The sequence below is a fragment of the Neoarthrinium moseri genome (assembly GCF_022829205.1).
Source record: "Neoarthrinium moseri strain CBS 164.80 chromosome Unknown scaffold1_Wmoseri_CBS_16480, whole genome shotgun sequence".
Lineage (NCBI taxonomy): Eukaryota > Fungi > Ascomycota > Sordariomycetes > Amphisphaeriales > Apiosporaceae > Neoarthrinium > Neoarthrinium moseri.
Window position 1 is genome coordinate 816,769 of NW_026055115.1, and position 21,744 is coordinate 838,512.

The 21,744-nt window shown below is 54.1% G+C and overlaps 5 protein-coding genes across 5 annotated transcripts; 1 reads left to right on the forward strand and 4 right to left on the reverse strand.

Annotated features, from left to right (window-relative positions):
- Nucleotides 1-167: 167 nt before the first annotated feature.
- JN550_000252 (uncharacterized protein) lies at nucleotides 168-1,867 on the reverse strand (the record flags this gene model as incomplete). Its single annotated transcript, XM_049313834.1, has 5 exons — nucleotides 168-376; nucleotides 428-560; nucleotides 621-1,268; nucleotides 1,342-1,437; nucleotides 1,496-1,867. The coding sequence occupies 5 exons, from the start codon at nucleotides 1,865-1,867 to the stop codon at nucleotides 168-170; spliced, it is 1,458 nt and encodes a 485-aa protein (XP_049177541.1).
- Nucleotides 1,868-4,959: 3,092 nt separating this feature from the next.
- JN550_000253 (uncharacterized protein) lies at nucleotides 4,960-6,274 on the forward strand (the record flags this gene model as incomplete). Its single annotated transcript, XM_049313845.1, has 3 exons — nucleotides 4,960-5,019; nucleotides 5,068-5,211; nucleotides 5,267-6,274. The coding sequence occupies 3 exons, from the start codon at nucleotides 4,960-4,962 to the stop codon at nucleotides 6,272-6,274; spliced, it is 1,212 nt and encodes a 403-aa protein (XP_049177542.1).
- A 5,564-nt stretch (nucleotides 6,275-11,838) lies between these two features.
- On the reverse strand, nucleotides 11,839-13,135 carry JN550_000254 (uncharacterized protein; the record flags this gene model as incomplete). Its single annotated transcript, XM_049313856.1, has 2 exons — nucleotides 11,839-12,599; nucleotides 12,655-13,135. The coding sequence occupies 2 exons, from the start codon at nucleotides 13,133-13,135 to the stop codon at nucleotides 11,839-11,841; spliced, it is 1,242 nt and encodes a 413-aa protein (XP_049177543.1).
- A 1,616-nt stretch (nucleotides 13,136-14,751) lies between these two features.
- Nucleotides 14,752-16,097, reverse strand: JN550_000255 (uncharacterized protein; the record flags this gene model as incomplete). Its single annotated transcript, XM_049313867.1, has 2 exons — nucleotides 14,752-15,792; nucleotides 15,855-16,097. The coding sequence occupies 2 exons, from the start codon at nucleotides 16,095-16,097 to the stop codon at nucleotides 14,752-14,754; spliced, it is 1,284 nt and encodes a 427-aa protein (XP_049177544.1).
- A 2,116-nt stretch (nucleotides 16,098-18,213) lies between these two features.
- JN550_000256 (uncharacterized protein) lies at nucleotides 18,214-20,193 on the reverse strand (the record flags this gene model as incomplete). The annotated part of the gene is made up of 1 exon (XM_049313878.1): nucleotides 18,214-20,193. The coding sequence occupies one exon, from the start codon at nucleotides 20,191-20,193 to the stop codon at nucleotides 18,214-18,216; it is 1,980 nt and encodes a 659-aa protein (XP_049177545.1).
- Between the last annotated feature and the right edge of the window lie 1,551 nt (nucleotides 20,194-21,744).

The window sequence follows — 21,744 nt, forward strand, 5'->3', positions numbered from 1 at the left end:
GCCTTGATCTCTCACGATCAGCAAGGCTGTCGTGGCATTCGTCAAGGTATAAGACACGATCTCTCAGACTTTTCCTTCCTCCTTCATGTCAAAATCTCCCAAGTCGGCATGCATGATAAATCGAAGCGGGAAAATGTATCAAATTGCTCCAACGCCGAGAAGTCCAATTATCCTTGGTAGCCGGTGAAACCGTTGTTAAAGTTCTGTCCCTGAGGAGGAGGCGAAGTCCATTGCGGGTTAGGAGGCTGCTGGCCACGACCGTAACCTCCGGCGCTGGGTGGGCCGGTAGGATAGCCCATGGGTTGATGGTTGTAGCCGGCAGGGGACTGCGCAGGAGGGCCAGCATAGCCCTGCTGCGGCTGACCACCGTATTGACCTATTCTACTATTAGCAACTATATAACTAAGGCGCGCAGGGTACGACTTACCGCCATACTGAGGGAAGTAGGTCGAAGGAGTGCCGGGGTAGCCACCAGGAGCGTGAGCGCTCTGAGGGCTGTAAGCCTGCTGAGAAGGGTCGAAACCGCTAGTAGCGGAATTGGGAGTCTTGTCCTTGCCCCACTGTCGGTTGGCGTGAGTAAGAGTACAAAAGTCAAGGTTTGGGTAGGGGTTTTAACTCACGCTGCACTTGAGAGGTCTGCCATTCACCTGATACCCGTTAAGTTGACAGATGGCCATTGCAGCATTCTCGTGCGAGTCCATCTTGATGAAGGCGAATCCTCGGTCTGCCTGCATTCTCGACTCTGCGACGTAGCCGAAGTTGGAGAAGAGGGGAACCAGGTCGTTCTGGGTGGTGTAAGGAGTCAAGTTTCCGACGTAGCAAGTGGTCTGCCACGCAGGGGTCTGGGCTACAATCATGTCATAGCTCTGGATACCGTGCGTGGGGAAGTGATGGTGGCCATAGGGAGTGGTCGGGGTCATTCCCATGGCGGCCATGGCCTGCTGCTGAGCAATCGAGGGCTGTCCCTTCTGGTTGGCCCAGTTGCATCGAATGGCTCGAGAACCCAACCACTCGCCGTCCATGGAGCTAAGCGCCTTCTCGGCGTCGGCGCGGTCGCGGAAGGCAACAAAGCCGTAGCCTCGGGAACGGCCGGTCTTCATATCCCACATGACACGGGCCTCAGAGATGGTGCCGAAGGCAGAGAAAGCCTGCAGAAGGACTTCATCGTTGACCTCGTTGGACAGGTCGCCGACAAAGATGTGAAAGTGGCCAGAGGTGTCCTCCTTATTCGTCGTGTTGGACTGGTAGGCCCAGTTCACTCGGATCTCCTGCGGGCAAAAGAAAGGTGAGCAAGTCTTCGGCTGCTTCGGTCTGCGGCTGTGAGCGGAGTGAGGTACATACGGCTTGGTGGACACGGCGGCCGTTCAGCGTCTGCAACGCACGCTCAGCAGCACCGGGATCGTCATACTCAATGAATCCATAGTTATACCCCTTTTGCTTTGGAACATCAATCAGTAAGTGGGCAGGTGACAGGCCACGCGTTTTTGGGACTCACGTTCTTGTCGGGGATGATCTTGACGTTCTGGACGTGGCCAGTGGTCTCGAAGATCTGGCGCAAGACCTCCTCGGTCACGCGAGGGTCGAGCCCGCCGACGTAGAGCGCCCGCTTGTTAGGCTCGGGCGCCATGCGACGGGGAAAGGGGCCGCCACTGGTAGGGGACATCATGCCGCCCTGGTCGCCGGAGAGGGGGGAGGTGATGGCGGTAGGGATCGGGTTGTTGTTCTGCGGAATGTGCAAGGGCGGCGGCGGCATGTGCGAGGGGTTCGCCTGGCCGTTCTGGCTGTTGTCGAAGCCCGGAGCGCCAGCGTTCGGCTGCGGCGGCGGGGGCAGCTGGCCGGTGGCCGAGGGAGGGCCGTTGTCAGCCATGTCGATGGTGTGCGGTGATGAGGATGGGAGACGACGGGTCGAGGGTGCGGTTGCGGTGAGTGGGGAGCGGCGTGGATGGGTTGAGCTGGGAGGAGAGGTGCGTCGCTCGGAGCCAGGCGCAAAGCGACAGTCTGGCAGACAGAACACAGGAGTCGGGGGACCAATCAAACTTGGTCGCAAACAGTAACAGAAACGTCGAACTGGGCCTCCAGGTGGCCGCGGTTGGTGAATCCAAGTGCAAGTCTGGGGAGGAAAACAGAGGCAATCGCAGCTTCTGCGACCTTGGTCCGACCCAACGTTGCGGTGGGGCGGGAGGATGGATTAAATGAGCTGGATAAGATTGGGTATCTTATCGCCGTCTAGACCGTTCAAGAGATGGGCAGGTGAATGGAGATTCAGCTGCCGGAAAGCTCAGGAAATCGTAACGTCGTGGCCGCAATTCACCGTCGTGTACTTGGTAGCGCAGAGCAGAGAAGATGGACGAATAGACGGGGTTGCGCGCGCGCGAGACGAGACGAGACGAGACGAGACGAGATGAGGCAGACGAGGAGAGATGGATGCGCGAGCCAACTGAGTCTCTAAGCGCCACGACACCACAAATGATGGAAGATGACGCCGACGCCGAGAGTATGCGATCTGACTGGACTCGACCGAACTGAGCGCTCTAGGAGAGAGAAGACGGGGCAGGAGAGTTGCTGGAGCCGGGCCACGCAGACGAGAGAGATAGCGATCAGACGGCCGTGAGAAGCAGCAGTAGCAGCAGCAGCAGCAGCAGCAACGAAGCAGACAGGAAACGACGACGACAAGGACGACAACAATGTGTGGGTTTGACTGGAGAAGACGACCAAAGGACACAATAGGGAAGAAAAAAAGGAAACTGCCTCTGGAGGAGTCCCCCGATTTTTCGACGCACAAAGTCACCGGCGATGCGTGATTCAGTCTACCGATGCGGAAGATGGGGAGGAGAGGAAGGGCAAACGGGGCTCTGCTGTCGCGCAATGGAAGATGGCGGCTTGGGGTTTTTTTTCCTTTGATCAACGGGCGCCAAGCGAGCTTCCTCTCCGCGCGCCGTGTCTTGCTTGGGATCCATGGGGGGATTGGGGGATGGTGCCCCCCGTCTGCCCGTCTCCCCTCAGGCCCCTCAGGCCCCTCAGAATCACCACAGGCGCTGCTCCAGCCTCCAGCCAACCAGCACACTCCGGCCTGGGAAGCGGGAAGGGGTCCAATAAGGGGTCTGGTGCCTTTTTAGCGTTGGCCGCAGCTGTGGGAGCGGACCTTGGAACTGTGGGGAATGCAAGTGTTCGGGTGCCTATGAGATGGGATGAGACCTCAACGCCCAGAATGGCTTGAGTGACCATGGTAACGATCATTAGGTAACGCCCGACACAATGCATTCCTTCTTTCGGTTCTGCTCGAGAGAGTTGAGGTTGGCATTCCATCCTGGCACTTGTTGTGCATTTTGCAGTTGCCTGCGCAGTGTGGACAAGCCTCTCTAACTTAGACGACAGCCACCCGGTAGAGGGCGTCTCTGGCTGGATGTCATCAGCCCCCACGTGTCTAGTGCCCCGACTTTTAAACTCTTCACGTAACATTCAAGACGCAACTCGGTCCGGCTGCACGGAGTATGTTACCATCTGTACGATGAGCGATGCATAATCGACAGCACCTCGACCGCTTACATGTGGCTTCTCTGATGGTCCATGAGATGGGTGATGCGTCCAAGAACATGGGATCCTGTCTTGGCACGTGTTTGGAAGACCCAATGCCTATCGTGTGGTCCATGGTCAAGCGGCAGCATGGATAGATGCAAGCTCGTTATAAGTAAAGCCTGTGAAGTTCGTGTGTCAGGTTCACGTCGTACTCGGGTAGCGGCAACTAGATCTGTCCTTGGCGTGAGGGAAGCTTCATGGGATATCTTCAGGCAATCTCAGTTACCACAAGTGTGGGCTCGCAAACAAGCCAAGTCTAATACTAACAGAGAATCAATTTCTGAATGTCTTCACCGGCCGCTTTGCTTTCGGCCAATTTAGTTCCGTCTCCGCAATCCACACCGCTCAAGTTCGATTGGACATTTATAATGCTATAATTCCTGCATCGCCCGCCGTCGAGCCATACACAGGTGCAATCTCGCATCAGTTCGAAGCCCCAGGGAAGACATGGTGCATGTATCCGTAGAGCGCGATAGGTTCGCCCGCTTGGCAAGTCCCCTGGACAGCGGAGAGGGGTTTGCCGAGTCGCAAGCGACAACCCTTCAATCACCGAGTATGCAGTCTCGTGTGGTTCATGGGTCAGATTGAGTGATCGCGAAGCAGGCTAACGTAGTTGAGCACATTCGTTGTCAACAAATTTCAAAAAACATGGCCACCTCGCATTGAGAAGATAGGGCTACTGGCTGCGCAAGTATGCTGAAGCAGCGAGGTCTCGTTGAACGCATAGCGAAGGCACTGGCTGCGGATGAACTGGCTTCAGGACTATATTCGTCAACTTGGGGTTAAGCTGCTTGTAGATCTTTCCCTACGAAAATCTGTGCTCGTGGCGGTTCATTCCAGAACAGTGTTGCTGTAGATCCTGTGTCTCATCTAGCGCATACCCGAATGCTTGGTTGACGTGTCTTTTTCGGCCCTGCAAGATCTAACTCCAATCTTCAGATGACAGACGGACGGATAGGCAGGCCCCACGATGCTTATCCTGGTAGGGCCCAAGGGTCCAGTGCATTACTGTAGGAAAGTAACTTCAAAGGCTAGGTCTAGGAATGTAGCGTAAGGGGCGCTGGCGCCGTAGATTCGGGAGACTGCGACGTGGGGCCAGTCCCGCCGATCCTGGTAGCGCACATGGGGCCCAGTGGGCTCGCAGCTAGGGCCACTCCCGCCCGTGCGGCCTAACTAAACTTATTCTGACTTCACCCCAATCGATGGCAAGCTTGCCTTCAGCCTCAGCCGGCCGCCTCTGTCAGCCTGGGCATCACCATCGTGTTCGACTCCATATTGGTAGCCAGTAGCCCATTTGACGTAGTTCGTACCCGTCGAAAACCCGTCTCGCGCCTTCTTTGACCTCCCCTGCAACCTGTCTGCGGCTTCCGCAAGACACCCACGATGGCTACCGGAGCGCTGAAAGACCCGTTAGATGTGCTTCAGGCCATGTTCAACGAAGTCGTACGTCCATTGGAGCCCAAGCACCATGCTGAGTACTGATATTCCAAGCTTGTGCAAACAGGGAAGGCTCTCAAGCAGTCGCAGAAAGATGGCATCCAGAATGCTAATGGCCCAATGCCCCTGGGTCGCTCAAAGATGCCTGAGATATTGAAGTCGTATCACTACGCTCTAGACGATCTGGAGAGCGAGATAGTAAAGCCAACAAATTCTCTTGTAATCCCCAAGTGAAAATGCTAACGACCACTAGACCAGAGCCAAGGCAGTGCTGTCGCGGGACCTAGAGAAGCTGCAAGCAGCTCGCGCACCTTCCCCTGTCCCGTCACCCGTGGCTCCACCTGCTCCGATGATGGACGAGCCCCGACGGCCGGCAGCCGTGATGATGGACATGCCGTCGGCTGCTGCTCACACGGTAAACTCGAACGCCATTTTTACAGAACCCCAGGATGAAATCAAGAGGCAGCCCTTCCCTGACATGGGCATGGGTCTATCCGGCGATGTCGTCGACTTGACGTCAAACGAGAAGCCCCCAACAGCCTCACCACAAGTGACAGCTGATGCTGCGAAACCTGGAACTGAGGCCGGAGCCGGAACTGGGCCGCATGCTAGTCCTTCTATCAAGCAGTCCCCGCAGCCTGCGTCGGCCACCACCAGAATCACCCCCGTGCCAGCACCACAAGTCCCTCCGCAACCTACAGCTCTCGGTTCTTCAGCCCAGAAAGCACCAACCCCGAATCAGCAACCTCCTGCTGCACAGGCTGCTCAGGATAGCACCCTCGATGCCACGCTGACTCTGCCGCCGACGAGCGGAGCCGCAACGGCCGACATGACCGGCGGCGAGCTTAACTTCACAAACATGGAGTTCACATTGGCACCTGCTTCTGATGCCCCTTCGCAGGTTGCGCCTCCAGCACCTATGCAGGACTTCGATTTGAGTGCCTTCACAACCGGCGACGGGACTTCCGACCTGTTATCGATGGACAACCTGAACGAAGGAACCGCATCTACCAGCGCACCCGCAGATGCTCCAGTGCCAGCTCAGGAGAAAGAGCCCGAGACGACAGCTACAGACACCAACATGGATTCAATGTACGATCTAGGCGCTGTTGGTGGCGGAAATATGGACAGCATGAATCTGGACTTGAGTCTCGGCGATACTGGCGGCGTCAGCGACAATACTTTCGACGACCTGTTCTTTGATACCACCACAGACGCCGATATGGGGCAATTTAATGATGCATACTTTGGGCTAGAGTAGGGTCACCATGATCTAGGCCGGCGGAAGCATGTAAAGCCATAGACTTCACATAGTATGTCGAGCAGATTTTATCATGCGCCAGAACGAACCATCTTCCAATGAGACTGACTCCTAAGCCAAGGCTTAAGGGGGTAGGTGGATAATACATCTATCTACATGTTCTTCTCATGGGAACATGCCGATAGAAAAATTTTCAAAGCATCATAACCTTCACGTTCGCCTGGAACGAACAGTCTTGTAAGAGTCGGTAAAGTAAATCTGTAGGAAGTTGGCGGGGATCGGGAGGGCACCCGGGCTGCAGCAATGTCCGCTTCTGCGCAAGTAGGTCACAACCCGCGCAGCCGAGGCGAGGCATTTCGAGGAATGGGTAGGGTTCACAGGTTGATAACCGACCCTCTCGATCAACTGATGCAGCCCATCCATCACGTAATATCATGATAAAGACCCAGATTGGCGAAGGCAGTCGTCAGGGATGCGCGTGCAGAATCGAATCTGAGATGGGCTATGCAATGCTGACAGGTCCACCAGTATCTGCCGCGGTCTCGGTAGGCTGCCAACGGCCGAAGCGACGGGATTTACGAGTCGCCGCTTTTAGGTGAGTGGGCTAAGCTCATTTACGAATTTCCATTTTGGGCAATGCACCTACGACAGTGGGCAAATGGAACAAAATGCTCACGTAGGGCTGGCCGCTCGCAGAGGGCTGGGCTGGCTGCTCTCTACATGTCCGTAAGAGGCAAAAGGCCCTAAACCAGCCCCACGGCGCGAGCCTGTTGGGCAAAATACAATAAGCCTGGTGTGTATATGGGCTAAAAGAGCGTGGCTCTCAATCACCGACCTAACTCCTAGTGTACTAAACTGCATGCGTGCCCCGAAGCCCGACTTTGGGGCCCACGTCCCTGCCTGCAATGTGCAGAAACACCACACATCGCATTGGCGGTAGACGGCGTCGCTGGAGGGCAAATATCATGCCTTGGAAGTGTCTCATTCCTTTCTTCGCATGCAACCTTGGCTTCTGCTCCTCGGAGTTTATTGTATCAAAGTAGACTTCGGTGCAGTCGAAGCTCGCTTGAGTTTCTATATCCAGCAGATATCTGCTGGATGCGTGTGGCGTCCAAGAAAAAGCCTTGGATGCACCCCCTCTAAGCCTGATGCAAGCGATCCTACCTGCGCGAGGAAACTTTTTAGTTTAGTAGAGTCGACTTATCAAGAGAAATGCGCGCTTACACGACCAAACACTCCTTGACTCTTGCCACTGAAGGCTGCGTACTGCTTCTTCCGCCGAGAGACGGGACGAATAAGGACATTAATCCCATTTTCCCTACCTCTGCGCAGGTTGGGAGGAATGGCCTGCATTGGTAGGTTGGATCGTATCAGACGCAGTAGCTGTCAGCATCGTAAATCAAAACAGGGATCTTGTGCATGTAGGAGGCAAAATACTTGCTGTAGACTTCGAGCATTCCCGACCACTCACGTGCGAACGTCCAGTTTTGAGTAGTGAGCTAAGCTGAGACCTGTTCCATATAGGGCTGTGACGAGTATCGCGTCTAAGCAAGCTGTTTCTTTCCCTAGTGCCTAGCACCCGACAATACCGAGACTCTTGGCGCCGACTAAATCTATTACCTGCCCTTGCACCAGAGCCCATGCCTTCAAACTACAAAGCACTTATATGCCCCGAGCTTTTCTGATAAAATCGCATTCGTTGACTCAGTTCTTGATTTTTCGTCCGAAGTCAATCAAAAATCTAGATCTTCAGCGAACCACCTATAAGCAGTAGGTGGTAAAGCACAAAGTCCACCCCCTCTGGACCTAGTAAGGTCGAACCGAAGGTACTATCCATGTCCTTTCAAACTCATTCTCAGGCAGTTCTACCTGTAATTATTTACTTACGGGTACAGGTATCGTGTATGCTGATTCGATTCGATCAAAGCTTGCATCGCTATACGTCGGCCTAGTTGTTATTCTCGAGATGGATCAGCAACAAGACATTCCCCAGCCAGACCAGGTCGCAGTACGGCCTGTACTACAAATAACCCTCTTTCGCGCAGGCATTGAACTACATCCGTTTCCCGTTACTCTTCAGATGTGTTCAAGTCTCATGGTTAGTCTCTGGCATCGCATAAGTCTTCTTGGGGGAGTATGCCGGAAGAACGTCGTCGCCATCCTTCTTGGCCTCCTCTGCACTGGACAAGTTGTAGTATCGTGTTTGGTAGAGCAGAATTCTATCACCCTTATTTTGTGGCTGTAGGTCTCTTTATCAATTCTCTTTGTCCACTGGTCAATAGACTGATCGTATCAGGGGAATGTGCTTCACGATATCCTGGGCAGTTATACTGATATACCCATTGCGTCGACTATTCAGAGAGTTCAGGAGAAACAACACCTCCGAGTCGTAAGTGACACTTCTAGTTGTTTGAGGCCTATGTGACTCAAGAGGGACTTAGGTTTACTGTGCGTGCAGTGCTACTGTCCTTCGTGTTCATCAAAGCATTCGCATTGCTAGACTCTTATGGCCTCGCCGTTCTCTTGCGGGTGCCTCCTTGCGTTACCTTGGGTATATGGATAGCAACCCAATGGACAAAATCCGAGACCAAGGCAGGAGCTGAGATTAATATTGCGATCAGCCCTTGAGGATCAGTGCAAGGATCTTGTGAGGCTTAATCAATCTTACTCGGCCGAGGAAACGACACCGATTCCTATGGATAGTCGGGATTTGATTGATTACACATTGGTATCTAAGACACTATCTGGATTCCACAAAGTAAAACAACTTGAGTGTAGTCCTGCGCTGAAGAGGCTATAATATGAATATAACCCTTACACGTACATTTGCCTAGGATACGAAGGGACTATGCATTATGCTTTTCGTACAGTGAATTCCAGAACCATGACCTACCACTTACTCACAAACTGTAGATATGAGTTCGAACAGCTTCCAAAGGCAACATAAAGCGTATCTACCATGTGACTCTGGAGCCTTTGCACGGAGATAATCAATTCGGAATTTGTTCTTCACCCAAACTTCATTTGTTTCTTTACAACTCTTGTACGTCAGAGTTTGGGGTCAAATATCGGGCAGCTACCTGCCAAACATAGGATTCATGCCCCATACTGTATTATCTGTAGCTACTTCTAGAATGTTGGTTTTGCCCCCATCGCATCTTGCTAACACGCTTCAGGTCCGGGGGTTCTACATATTTTGGTCAAAACGCAAAACCCCTGCACGTATATCCCGGCTAGTCTCCGTAATGCTAAGTCTACGGATTGATCTTTGTTTGACTAAACAAAAGTCAGCTGCGCTTCATTATAATTGGAGTCCCATTCGCTTGAGGCTTTCACATTCAGAATGACTTTTCTACCGGACCACTCCACTGTGCCTGGTGCCTTCTTCATTTCCATGGCCATGCAGTCGCCAGAGGCTTCGAAATCCACGACCAGGAATGCGTGTGGATGTCGGTACGCCTGGGAGGTGCTACCGGATTGCACTGCAGTGCGGTAGATCATAGTTCATCCAATGACTATGGCGTATGCCGATCGTGTTCCGACAAGGCTTTCCGCGAAGCAGATGGTCGGGTTTTCGTGAGGCGACTTGCCCCATTAAGGTGGCCAGCCCTCAGCATATGTGCCCATTTTGACTATCCTCACAAGCCAGCTAGGCTATTGGAATGCAAGTAGAGAGAAAACAGAGAACTCGAGCGAAGTCCGCCATCTGTCCATGACTTGGTCTGAATCAGGAGATCGTCCATGAAAACACGCATCCACAAATGCAACCAGATTTCGGAGTAGTAACATTCTGGTGCAGCTCCTTTGCTTTGGCCACTGAGTCTTGTATCCTAGGATTTGGACTTAGACAGTTCTAGTCTCATTATCACGGCTCGTAATCGAATTTGCACTCCGACAGGTGCTGCTTTGTAGAGGTATAGGCATGGACCAGGGCATCGCATGCTGGGTAGATCACTTCTATGCTGTGCAGATCACTGTGGTGGTGAGTAGATCACATCCTAGTTCAGAGCTGACAAGATGGATTGGCTCCCCCACTACACCCTCCAACAAAGTTTCGCAACCAATCATGGAGTTCTAGACAATGGGAAAGATGGGTTATGGATCACAGGGATTTTATCACTGGAGGGAGGACTCATCAACCTTTGACGCTGAACTGCGGATTTGTGGAACCATGCGGTACACAGTAGAAATACCTTGTTGATGTCCCGTCTCCCCATGGGAAAGTGCTTATAATCGCGGAGTATGGCACGTTTTCAGTTTTCCGGGACCTTTGCTGAATTCCTTACCAAGAAACAGATCATACCGTCTCCTAAATATGTCTCATTTGATGACCATACTACTTCTTTGGAAAGCATGGTTACCTCAGGTGACCGTAGCACTCGAGCCATGCCAACAGACAGGGGGTCAGCCACAGCTTTCACTTCAACTGTCTTCCGCCAGCACCATTGAAAACCAGCCCTCGTTCCCGGAAGCCGTACGCCCCATGATCGCCCAATCCTTACCCACGGTTGTCATCGAAAGCCTGCGGCTCGGCTTGATCACCATCGCCTTGGCTTGCCGGAGAAATCCGCTGACGATAGTAACCGCGCTGATTTGCAGTGCTCTCGTCACCGCCTCCTGCGTTGTGGAACAAAAATCAAGGCCAGTGCGGCTATGGGTGTAGGTTCATGTCTCTAATAATATGTAAGAAGTTCCTTTGACGCTTTGAAAGTGCTCTCTGCCTGGTAATGACTTGGGTGCTGCCGACTATCTTTCACCTCAACATGCTCGTCAAGAGATATACGAGGGCAGGACGCATTGATTCGTAAGTAGAGTCCTTCCGCCATGACACAAAACTCGGCTTAGGAAAACCTAGCTTTATCGTGACTACGGCATTGCTGTCATTTGTCTTCGTCAAAGCCTTTGCCTTATTGGACAAGTACGACCTCGTCGTCCTCCTCAGGGTACCACCCTGCATCACGCTCGCGGTTTGGATTTCCAGCCGTTGGGTCAATTTCAAAGGGGTGCCAGAGGTCCAGCTCGCTGTTTGAAATTCGGAGCCACAAAGGTGGCCAGGTATGAGGTTGGGGCGGACTCTTGAACCGAGTATAGGCAGGACTAGGACAGGGATACTAGGCGTTGGGCTAAGGTTTGGAAAACTGGGGCTAAACCTTGACTGTTATATAAGTACATAGGGTTAGAAGGCGAGGAGCATCAGGGGCTCTTAGAACGCACCAACTACATCCCCTCGTTATCGCAATGTAGACCTTCAATCAGATGTTGATTCATGGTTCTGTGTAGTGGAAGTCCCACGTCTCTAATGTCCAACGCAACTTCCATTCACCACCATTTAACGATGGGAACAGCGACTCAGCGTCAAACTCTCGCCAAACGACTAGGATTGACGCAGGCCAAATAGAAAACTATATAGATGTTTCAATGTAGCCAGATAGTATCTGACTACTATGTGGGTATCATTAGCATTGAGAGTTGATATAACGCACCAGAAGACCGTTCCACAAATCTCCGTTCGATAATACACCAACATCAAGCTACCCCTCCCCCTTTCCGCCTTCACACAGCATTCAAGGACCCTGCGTCACCTTGAACAGATCCGCCATCATGGGCAAGAAGGCCTCATTCCGCAAGCCGTCCCAGTTCGCATTGAGCAGGCCCCAGGTCTCCTCGACGTCGGCGGCGCCCTCGCGGATGTAGTAGGAGCCCTGGACGGCCCACAGGGCCCAGTCGGCGTCGTTGCCGCCGAGCCACTCCTTGATGCAGTCAAAGTACTTCTTGTCGGCGTCGCCGAGGCCGTCGTTGGGCCCGCCCGTCAGGCCGACGCCGAACTCGGAGACGAAGAGCGGCGCGGTCCAGGGCTGGCCCTGCTCGAGCAGGAAGCCGTCGAGGGCGCCGTACTCGGCCTGCACGACGTCGCAGCTGTCGAACAGGCGCGGGAACGTCACGGTGAAGCTGTACGCGTGCATCTCCCACACGTGCTTGCCGGCCCACGCGCCGTAGTCGAGGTTCTCGACCCGGATGAAGGACAGGTCCGTCGCCGACTGCGAGCCGCCGGCGATGATCAGCACGTCCGGGTTGGCCTCGTGCACCCGCTCGCCGCCCTGCCGCACGTAGTTGTACCAGTCTGCGTGGCCGTTGAAGTCCTGCAGGACGGGAAACGGGCGCAGCTCGTTGCGCAGCGACATGGCCACCACGCCTGGCTGGCTCGTCGCCCAGGTCGCCATGGCGGAGAGGCCATTGAGCCAGTTGTCTGTGTTGAAAAAGCGGCTGTTAGACTCAACATAGGCTAGGGCTTTATCCCACCAGCCGTTGCCATCATCCAGGTTGCCTATGTCATGTTAGGCACTATGCATGTGAAGGTGGGCGAGACAAGATTGACTTACAGCACCAACTCGCTTTGCTGACATGGTTGTCAAGAACAGTCATGATTTTTCTGTCCCAAAGTGCCTTGATAACGGCACTAAAGACATCCTGGGTGGTCCCTGTCTCAGTGAACGGATTCTTCTCGACGACCTGAGAATACATGTCGTTCAACGTCTCGACTGCAATGCCCGAAGCGCCCGCAGCGGCCGTGAAGGAATCCTTGACTGTGACTCCCGGGTTCAAGGCATGATCGATAGAATACGTGAGTCGAACACAATTAAACCCCTGTGCCTGAATTAAGTCGGCGATGGTGTCGATAGACTGCTTGTGCAGGCCCTCCGGGATATTGGTCTCCATATGGCCGGCCCAGTTGATGCAGCGAAACTTGACCCGATTTCCAGCATCGTCCAGAATCCATCTGCTGTCTGTCTTGAGAGGGAGTTGCTGGGCGAGAGCTCCAAGCGCGAGGCTCGAAGCTCCCATGAAGGAGGCGAGCTTCATGGTGAATTACACTAGTAAAGCGAAGGGCGAATTAGGACAATTATTAACGAGCAGCTCGGGGATATGTAGGTCGTGAAAGCGAATGCGGCCGTGGCGCCGGCGACGGGACGCCGTATACGAGTTCACTTTGGTATTAAAGATAATAAATCAAAGAAAGTAAATGCGGCACCCTGGGGAAGCACAAGCAGCCTCCCAGCACCCTTTTATTGATTCGAATGAATACTCGGCACGAACCCTGGGCAGGCTCAGGGTCTGCTGCAGATGTGTGGCAACGGACTAGGTCAAGCGGGCAGCTCGAACAGATCGGATGACAAGAGCGACAGCCAGAAAACACAGGGTATTGGGCTGGTTCGACTCTGGGCGGACATCGCATACATGTTGATGTCATGGCGTGTGCCGGCACATATAGCCAATTACAATTGTTTCTTGACCATCCGCCCATAGGGGCCCCAGGTATTGCAGCAGGTCAAGACTGCTTGGTCTCCTGTGGTGTACCATGATAAGGCACTTGGCGGGCAAAGGAGCATTCTTTCCCGCCCACTCGAACTCCGCATCTCATTTCAGCATTATCGAAGGTCCAGGTCCCCATCTGATATGATGCCCCGTCAGGGTGTTTCATGGGGCCCGCGAATCAGCATGATACAACAGGAGGAAGTGGCTGTGGGGTTACTGGAGCGAAATCAAGATGCAGCAGCAGCTCTCCGCCGAAGAGTAGGGGTACCAGAAGGCGAACGCATGACTGGGACATGTGATTGGGCGAGTTGCACGGGACCTGGTCGAGTGAAGTCGGATTGGTGTGTGGTCTAGGTGCCTCCCCTGGCTCTCATCAGGCCCGAAGAGGAAAATCAAGGGAGTTGCAAAAGCTTGGCAGAGTACGATCTGCCGCCGTTGTGGGGTAGACGCCACAGCGCATCCCCGAGGTGCAGCCACAGAAAACAGCTGTTCAGAGCTCCCATTGGCAGTCAGATGAGATACCCCTGACAATAGTGCCTCAAGTCGTTGATAACTGATCAGAGTCCGGCCGAGCTGGGCGTGTTACCGTCGACATATCTTCACGCGACGCCCTTATTCTCATCTCCGGCATACTTATCCTTCTAGACTAATGGAACGACTCAGAATACTCTAACCTCAACAAAGCCGCCGTGGAGGCATGGGATCGATCCATTTCGGGACTAGCAGCGTGACTAGACAATACCCCAGATGCACACTGCGAGTAGGCGCATGAGTTGCCGTTGAACCGAACACAGCAGGTCATTCAGCAACAAGCAGCGCGACAGCCTCGGAGCAACCCGGTAATTCACACTCTGCAAAGCCCCGGTTATGGCAGTCTTTCTTTCTGGACAAATGTGTGAGAGACAGGGCACTGATATATAGTATCAAATATTGACCGATGTGGTAATCGAACACCAAGGCACGTTGTATGCTTCTATGCTTTCGAGTCGTCGAGATCGTGATGCATGAGCTGTGTACCGCTATCCCTAGCCTTCAAGCTACTCGATCCTCCCAAAATTCAACAAGCCTTCCAATACAGGTGGGCGTCGTAAAATTGACGCTCCAACCTGACCAAACTCCGGGGTATCAATTCTTGTAATCTGCCTTGCGGCTTAGCATGTTGCTCATGATGGAGAAGATGCAGCATTTCCACCAGCAGCGGCAGCAGTAGTGGCGGCGGCGGCAGTATGCCGAGCTTCGAGATCTTTCCGCCTGGAGAGCAAGCTCTTAAAGGCACCTAAGCACTGCACCAGAGCCTCCTCGTCGTGGGCACAAAAGCGGTAGCTCTTCTCGTCCGTAATAATCTGCATGCAGTGCAGCTTATTCTTGTTGACGGGATCGATGTCCACCACGTTCACGACAGTCGAGAGTGCCATGATGAATGCAGCTGTATACTCCGACTCGTCTTTGTATAGGATCAGGTTGCGTGGTCGTAGCACAGCCCAGCAGTTCTTCCACTGTCTAACGCCGCGCTTCGTCTTTAGCAACTGCAGCCACCCTTGCCAGACAACTCGGTCAGGGTCGTTTTCCATGTTCAGTCCGCTGAGTTGGCTCAAGTTCCGGCCCCCGAGCACTGGCCGAAGCTGTCCAGAAGTGGACGGAGACCGAACGGCAAGATTCTCGAAGGAAGCACCAACCCGTGGAGCTTCGGAATCGGAGAAGTCAGAGTGCGAGACAAAGTCATTGCTGGAGAAGCCCGACGAGTCCAGTTGTGAGGGCCGTCTTGCCGATGAGGAGGACATCGGTTTCGGCGGCAGGGATTCGACAGGCTCTGGTGAACTCGACGCGAGCCTCTCATGGTCCAAGGATGTGTCCTTGAGGACTCCAGACGTATTGTTCCCCAGCACACCAACGGCAGCATACGATTGCCGGCGTACGATGGGGCTTGCCAGGAACATGTCTTCCTCCTCTTCTTCTATCCTCGCGTCCTGCCTGATGAGCTCAATCCATTCCTGCGCATCCTTGGCGCTCGGTGCTTGAAAGTGGAAGTTCCTCGCCGGGGAGAACAGGCCAAACAGATTATGGCGCTTTTGTTTCGGGTCCTTGAGGAGAGTCACGGCCGACAGGTCGGAGAGGTAGATCTTGTGCCGCAGTTTGCTTTCCTTGTCCGACTTGTAGATAGATAACGCGTTCGGCCGTAGTACGAGGTATACCGTCTTCCAGGCCTGGATCAGGAACGTGATCAGCTTCTGGCTCAGTCTCAACTTCGATTCTCGGAACCACTCACTTTTGTCTTCTGGGTGCGCTTCTGCACATACCCGGACTTGATCACCCGGTCAAATTCGAAGCTGCCATTCTGATTGACGGGGCTCGGGGTCGTCAGTCCCAGCTGGTGTCGCAAGCGACTTGTTACGCTGGAGGACAAGGCGGCGGCGTTCGTAGGGATCGTGATTCTCGCACCTCGCCCCGGGATCTTGGTGGCTGACGAGGGACGCAACTCGGTGGCAGGTGGACTCGCTGTTTCGGCCATGTCGGACGGAAGAGAAGCGCCGTGGGCGTGGTCAGGACCGGACGGAAAGGGGTGGCCAGCGTCGAGGGTGGTTGTGTATTAATTATTAGCGACGCGGATCGTGTCGGACCAGGCTCGAACTGCCGGAGTCTGAGTGGTCGCCGTGAGAGTCGGTGTCTTGGCAATTAAAAAAGTATGGTATGTCTCTAAGAAATGAGGACGCTGATCATCCACGGGTGTGTCGAGTAGGTGTCGGTGGTTGTACAGTAGTGGTAGAGTCGTCGACGGACCAAGGCCAGCGGGGTCTGTCTGGGTCACGGCCCGATTTGCAGCGGTGTCGAAGCTGGCGGCAGAGCTCCCACATAAGATGGATGGGATCGACGTGTCTGCGATTGATTGCCGCTGTCCTGGGCGGTGCGGGCGTGCGTTTGGGGAACTCCCAAGTAAGCCACACGGCTAGTATCGTGAGGCTTGGATTTAGACTTTGGAGGAAGAAGGACGTATTGGGAAACTGGGCCAAGGAGTGATGAGAAGGAAACCCTAAAATGCAACGCTGTGTTTGCAAAGGGGGGAAGAGGCGGAGGAGATATTAAGCCCGGTCAGAGAAGCGCGGAGGATGTACGTGTGGGAACGAGATGGGAGAGAGAGAGGGAGAGGGAGGGCGAGCGAGCGAGTGATGTGCAGAAGATTAATAACTGGAGAGAAGGAGAGAAGAAGATCAGATCAGATCCGATCAACAACAAATGCCGGGCACAGCGACGGGAAGGAGCTAAGAGGCAAGGAAATAAGGCCCGAGGGGGTGGAGTGTGGAGGCCGGAGAAGACGATGCGACGCGCGACGTCGGTATGTGATGCGGGCGCAGCGGTGCAGGCACTCAGGGTATTGTATGGTGCTCCATTAATCAGGAGAAGAAGACGACGTCGAAGAGGAGCCCTTTTGGGTCAAGCTTTGTCCTGTCCAGACTCCAGCGTCGCGCCGTGGGGGAAGATCGCCAGACGGGGCGTCGCAGGTCGTGAACCACCACCACCACCACCTCCTGAGTCAAAAGTCGGTGCTCGCAGCACAGGCGTCAGGCGTGACGGGCAAGACAGCCCTGGAGGCTGACCACCTCCCTAAATTAGGCTGTCCGTCGTTCATGTCACGTTTTGCATTCCCATTATGCATGCAATTCCACCCCTCTCGTCTGGCCTGTCTGGCCTGTCTGCATCTGGACCAGCCGCAACGAGTCTGACGATTTGCATTGTGTAATTAGTGTGCCAAGCCCCGACAACTTTCTTGCATTCCCGACTTCTTCGCAAGGTCCCGCGGCCCCCCCTACCTACGTGAGTTACTATGTACACAGTAACTACCAATGTGTACACGCCGCCCAATGGGGTTTCATCGTCCCATGCCGTTCCACACCAGATGCGATGACAGATGCCGAATGAGAATGGGACCCCAGCCAGGTAAACAATAAATACTGCAGTTGGCGCCCGCCGCTATTATGCCGAATCGTGCCAGCGTCATTCCATGTCCGCCGTGCTGCGAATCGAACAGCTGGAACGGACGAACTAGTAGATCAAGGCTAATATTTCCCATGGTTGAACTCCAACTCCAACCCCACTCCCCAACTTCGGACCGTTCCCGTCTCTAGATGCCCCTTTTCTCAAGTCACGGTACGACTTTCCGGGAGCTCTTGAAGGGCGCACACATCAGGATTTCTTGTTACAGAATGATTTGCTACTTCTTTGTGCTATCCCCTCCTGACATCGGACCCATTCCCATATCCAGGGCGGCCTTAGTGGCATGAATCAAAACGTGCCGCCGGCCCTCATACGGTCCCAGCGCCTCTCATTAGTTGTGTCTTGAAACGCTACGACGTTGGCTTGTTTTGATTGTTTTGACAACATGCAGAGCGACCGAAAGTCGGCGAGGGAGAAATGGGAGGGACGACTTGACGATTAGGAAACCAGTACGAATTTCGACTACCTAGGTATCTATGTGCTCTCCTTGAAAGCTATAAAACACATGCCACGAGCTCCTTGCTCGATTCACACCGGGGGCCCCAGTCAATATCAAGCACCCCCAACGCGCCTCGCTTGAAATCCCAAAAGATGACCAAAAAACTGGGGAAAATAAGAAGGATTATTCTGATTGTCTACCACGAGCCCGGTCCATGCCGAGCACCTTGTCTCTGCGCTTCGCTTTGGCCGGAGACATAGGTTGAGGTTGCGCTGTTGTACGTCGGTTCTGCACTGCTGAGTGTGCCGTGACTGTAGTGTTCGTGTCCCTGCTGGGAATTATAGGCGGTATGTGGCACCTGCTGCGCATTGTTGTACTGATCCGGGGTGTGATGTTGGTAGTACTGTTGCGGATCGCTTGGTAACTCCGCCGTGGGATATCCGCTGAGCTCCGCGGCGTTGACCTCTGTCGGCAGCTCCATAGGCGCTTGCTGCTGGTACTTGGGGTCGTAGTAGCTCATAGGTTGTGCGGCGGGTGGCGGCGCCGGCGACGACAGCGGTTGTTCGTGATAATACTGCTGTTGCTCGACTGGTTTCTCAGCTTCTTGGCGCTTCCTTCTCCTCAAGAAGAACAGAGCGGCGAAGGCAATCAAGACAACCCCGCCACCCAGACCGGCCGCCAGACCAGCAATGAGCGGCGTCTTGGAAGAAGATTCTGTTGTGCCGGAACCACTGTCTTCGGTGCCCGAAGAACTCGTGCCATTCAGAGACGTGGCGTTGGTTTCGCCATGAAGAGCCCAGAAGCCATCCCAGCTCTTGACCAGATCGTTATGGCTGGCTGCGACGGTGTCATTTCCATGGATCGAAACAATGTTCTCGGTCTTGGCATTTGGCCCGGGGCCCTGGGCCAGGTACATTACTGCATTTTCGAAGTTTGTACCGAAAAATGCATCCTGGAGAAACGCCCTTCCGAGAGAGTAGCTGCCTGTCGATGCCCCGTTGCACGGGAAGTAGGGAGTAGGGGTGGACACAAGAGGTTCCTCGAGGGTGAGGTTCAGATGGCGGAAAGGAACCGAAATATTGACGGTCCTGGCGTTGTTATCGGGGTCAGGGAAGCTAAAGGTGAGCGCCGCCGCCGATGTGACGATACGCTTATAGTCGCTTGAGCCGGTGTTCCACATATACAGTCCAAGCCCTGCATCGTATGTAACCGGCAGATTGCTTGCGACGGCATCGCAGGTGCTCTTCGGAAGGTTGAGGTACGGAACGCAAGCTTCGATTCCTACCTCCAGTGAACTTCCTATCGTCGTGTTGCCCGAGGACAAGAGCCCTGTCTTCGAGGTGAACGAGAACGGCGAATCGCCGGCAAGTGTAGTTATCGAGATGTCGGACAGTTCCGCACTGTATTTGAGATAGTCAGGCTGGATGGGCACCGCCAGTACCTCCCCCAGGACTCTGTTCTGGTCGTATCCACCGTACCAGAGGGATCCGGGGACAGCTGGCGTCGCACCCGTGCCCATGTGCATGCCGAAGGAGTTCGAGTCGATCTTGCTGTGACTGGCCAGTTGACCAGCGACCAGACTGACATTCTTGGCGCCGGCCAAGGTCCCTGCGCTCACCTGAAAGGTCTGGTTGATTCCTCTAGGCCCAGCGCCGAACGACATACAGCCCGCGAATAGAGGATAGGACTTGCCATTGGGGTAGACCAGTTGTGTGTCGCTCAGCACCGCCATTGACACGTTCGAGATGACTCCCACCCCCCACCGCGATGTGTCGTCGGAGATATATAAATCGTCGGCCCAGCGCATAGCTTCGCTGCCATTGGTGGTGACACTCGAAGACCAGAAGTCGGGCGGCGAGAATGAGATCCCCATGCTGCTGCCGGTTCCCTGTCTTTCGTTGTATATCGCCCCCTTCTCCGCCGCGTAGCATCGTTGACTGCCGGTCGTCGTCGCCTTGCAGTAGTTGTTGCCCAGGAAGTACGACTCCCACATCTTGCCTCCGTACACTGTCACGGACTGGTCGGTTCCCAACGTAACCTCGAGCGCGTTCCACGGCCCATCGGGGCCGAGGGTTCTGCCGGACCATTGCCCACGCACGGCTCCGTGGACACCAGTCGCGTATAATGCTGAGAACATCCAGCCCAGCCAGGCCGGATGCCTTCGGTGGCTCTCCATGATGTGAGGCCTTGTAGTTCGAGCCTTGAGCCCTTGATTATGTAGTATGACAAGCGTGAATTTGGTATGAAGCGAAGCGTACTCAAATGGTCATATCCGCATGTCTGCCGATCATCGGGGCGTGCAGTGCCTGTCGTAAGATGACATAACGCAGGGACCCGTGGACTTTGGTGATTTTCTCTACTACGAGGGAGCAAGAGTTGAGCGAAGGAAGAGACGGGGATATTGACCTGGCAATGTCATAATTTCTTTCCTCCTCCTTCCCACGGATCCTACCGAGTCCGCCCAACGAACCCCGTCCAAGCCCCCCCGGGCGCTTGACAGACAGCCATGGGTTCATTTCGTCTCCATCGTAAGCCAGTACCGTGGTCTACTGCGGGTGCCGGGGGGGATCTGTATGGGCGGCGAGGGCAGGATGCCGCCTGTGCCACGGCGAGCTGAAGAAATGCTCGTCTGCTAGCCTGCGGCACAGTTGATCCTTCAACCGCGAAACCGCTTCGCCCGCCAATGGCCTTCGTCCCTGGATTACTGGCGCGCTGCAGATCTCCACAATCTGGAATTAGAGGCTTGGTTTTGCCAGGGGCAGTGATAGACTGAACAAGGAACGCATGAGTATGTGGATTTCGTATACGTTCCGGCTCCGGCAGTGTTTGTGACTTCAGCCCTGAGCACACTGGCGCGATAGCAACATGGTACAAACGCTTCTAAAACGAAAGACTGTCCATCGTGTTTTCCCCGAGAACGTAGTCACTCAATCGGTCGTTCAATCAACCAGAGGAAAATACGTCATCCTCTGCGAATTCTTGCCATATTTTTCGTGAGGAGGATCCGGATGGGTGAGCATCCCAAGCATCCGGATCCTGCATGGACATTGCAGGAGCATGGTTGAATTTTCCCTCTTTTCCCTCTCTTTTCCCTTGGCAAGCATTGGGCTCGAGCACCACACTTGGGGCCAATAATAGAACCAGGTTTCCGGGAGGCTGCTCGCCTCATCGTCACAGCCCCCATGCAACTCCAGGGTCCTTTTACATCGCGCTAACCCCCCTTCGCAAAATAGGCAGCGCGCTTACAGTGGGTGGGAGCAATAGTGTTGGTGATCAGCGGTCGCCATGTGTTTCCCAAAGTGCCATGCAAATCCTTAGCGTCATCGCACACCGTGCGGTGCTCTGGTTCTAGTGTAGCAAAGCCAATCAAAGAGGCTCATGAGTGTGGACGGCCATGGTCACTAGAGATACGTCTAGCCTGACTGCCGTGCCTTTGCCGACGATGTAACTGCATTGCGCGCATGTCTTGTCGAGCGATTCCCTTTATCGACTAGTATGCCGGCAATTATATTGATAGTCGTAACTATAGTATTCGCCCGCTCTAGCAAGAATTGCATTTTAGCTCGCAGTGGGTATAGGAAATCACATGGAGATAGTGTCGTTCATATCAGTGTGGATACAACACAAATAAAGTGAGAAGCTTGATAGTCCCCATACAATATGAAGCTCTTGTTTGCTTTTTTGTATCCTTATGGTATCTTGACGCATCCAATATCTACACCTCCTC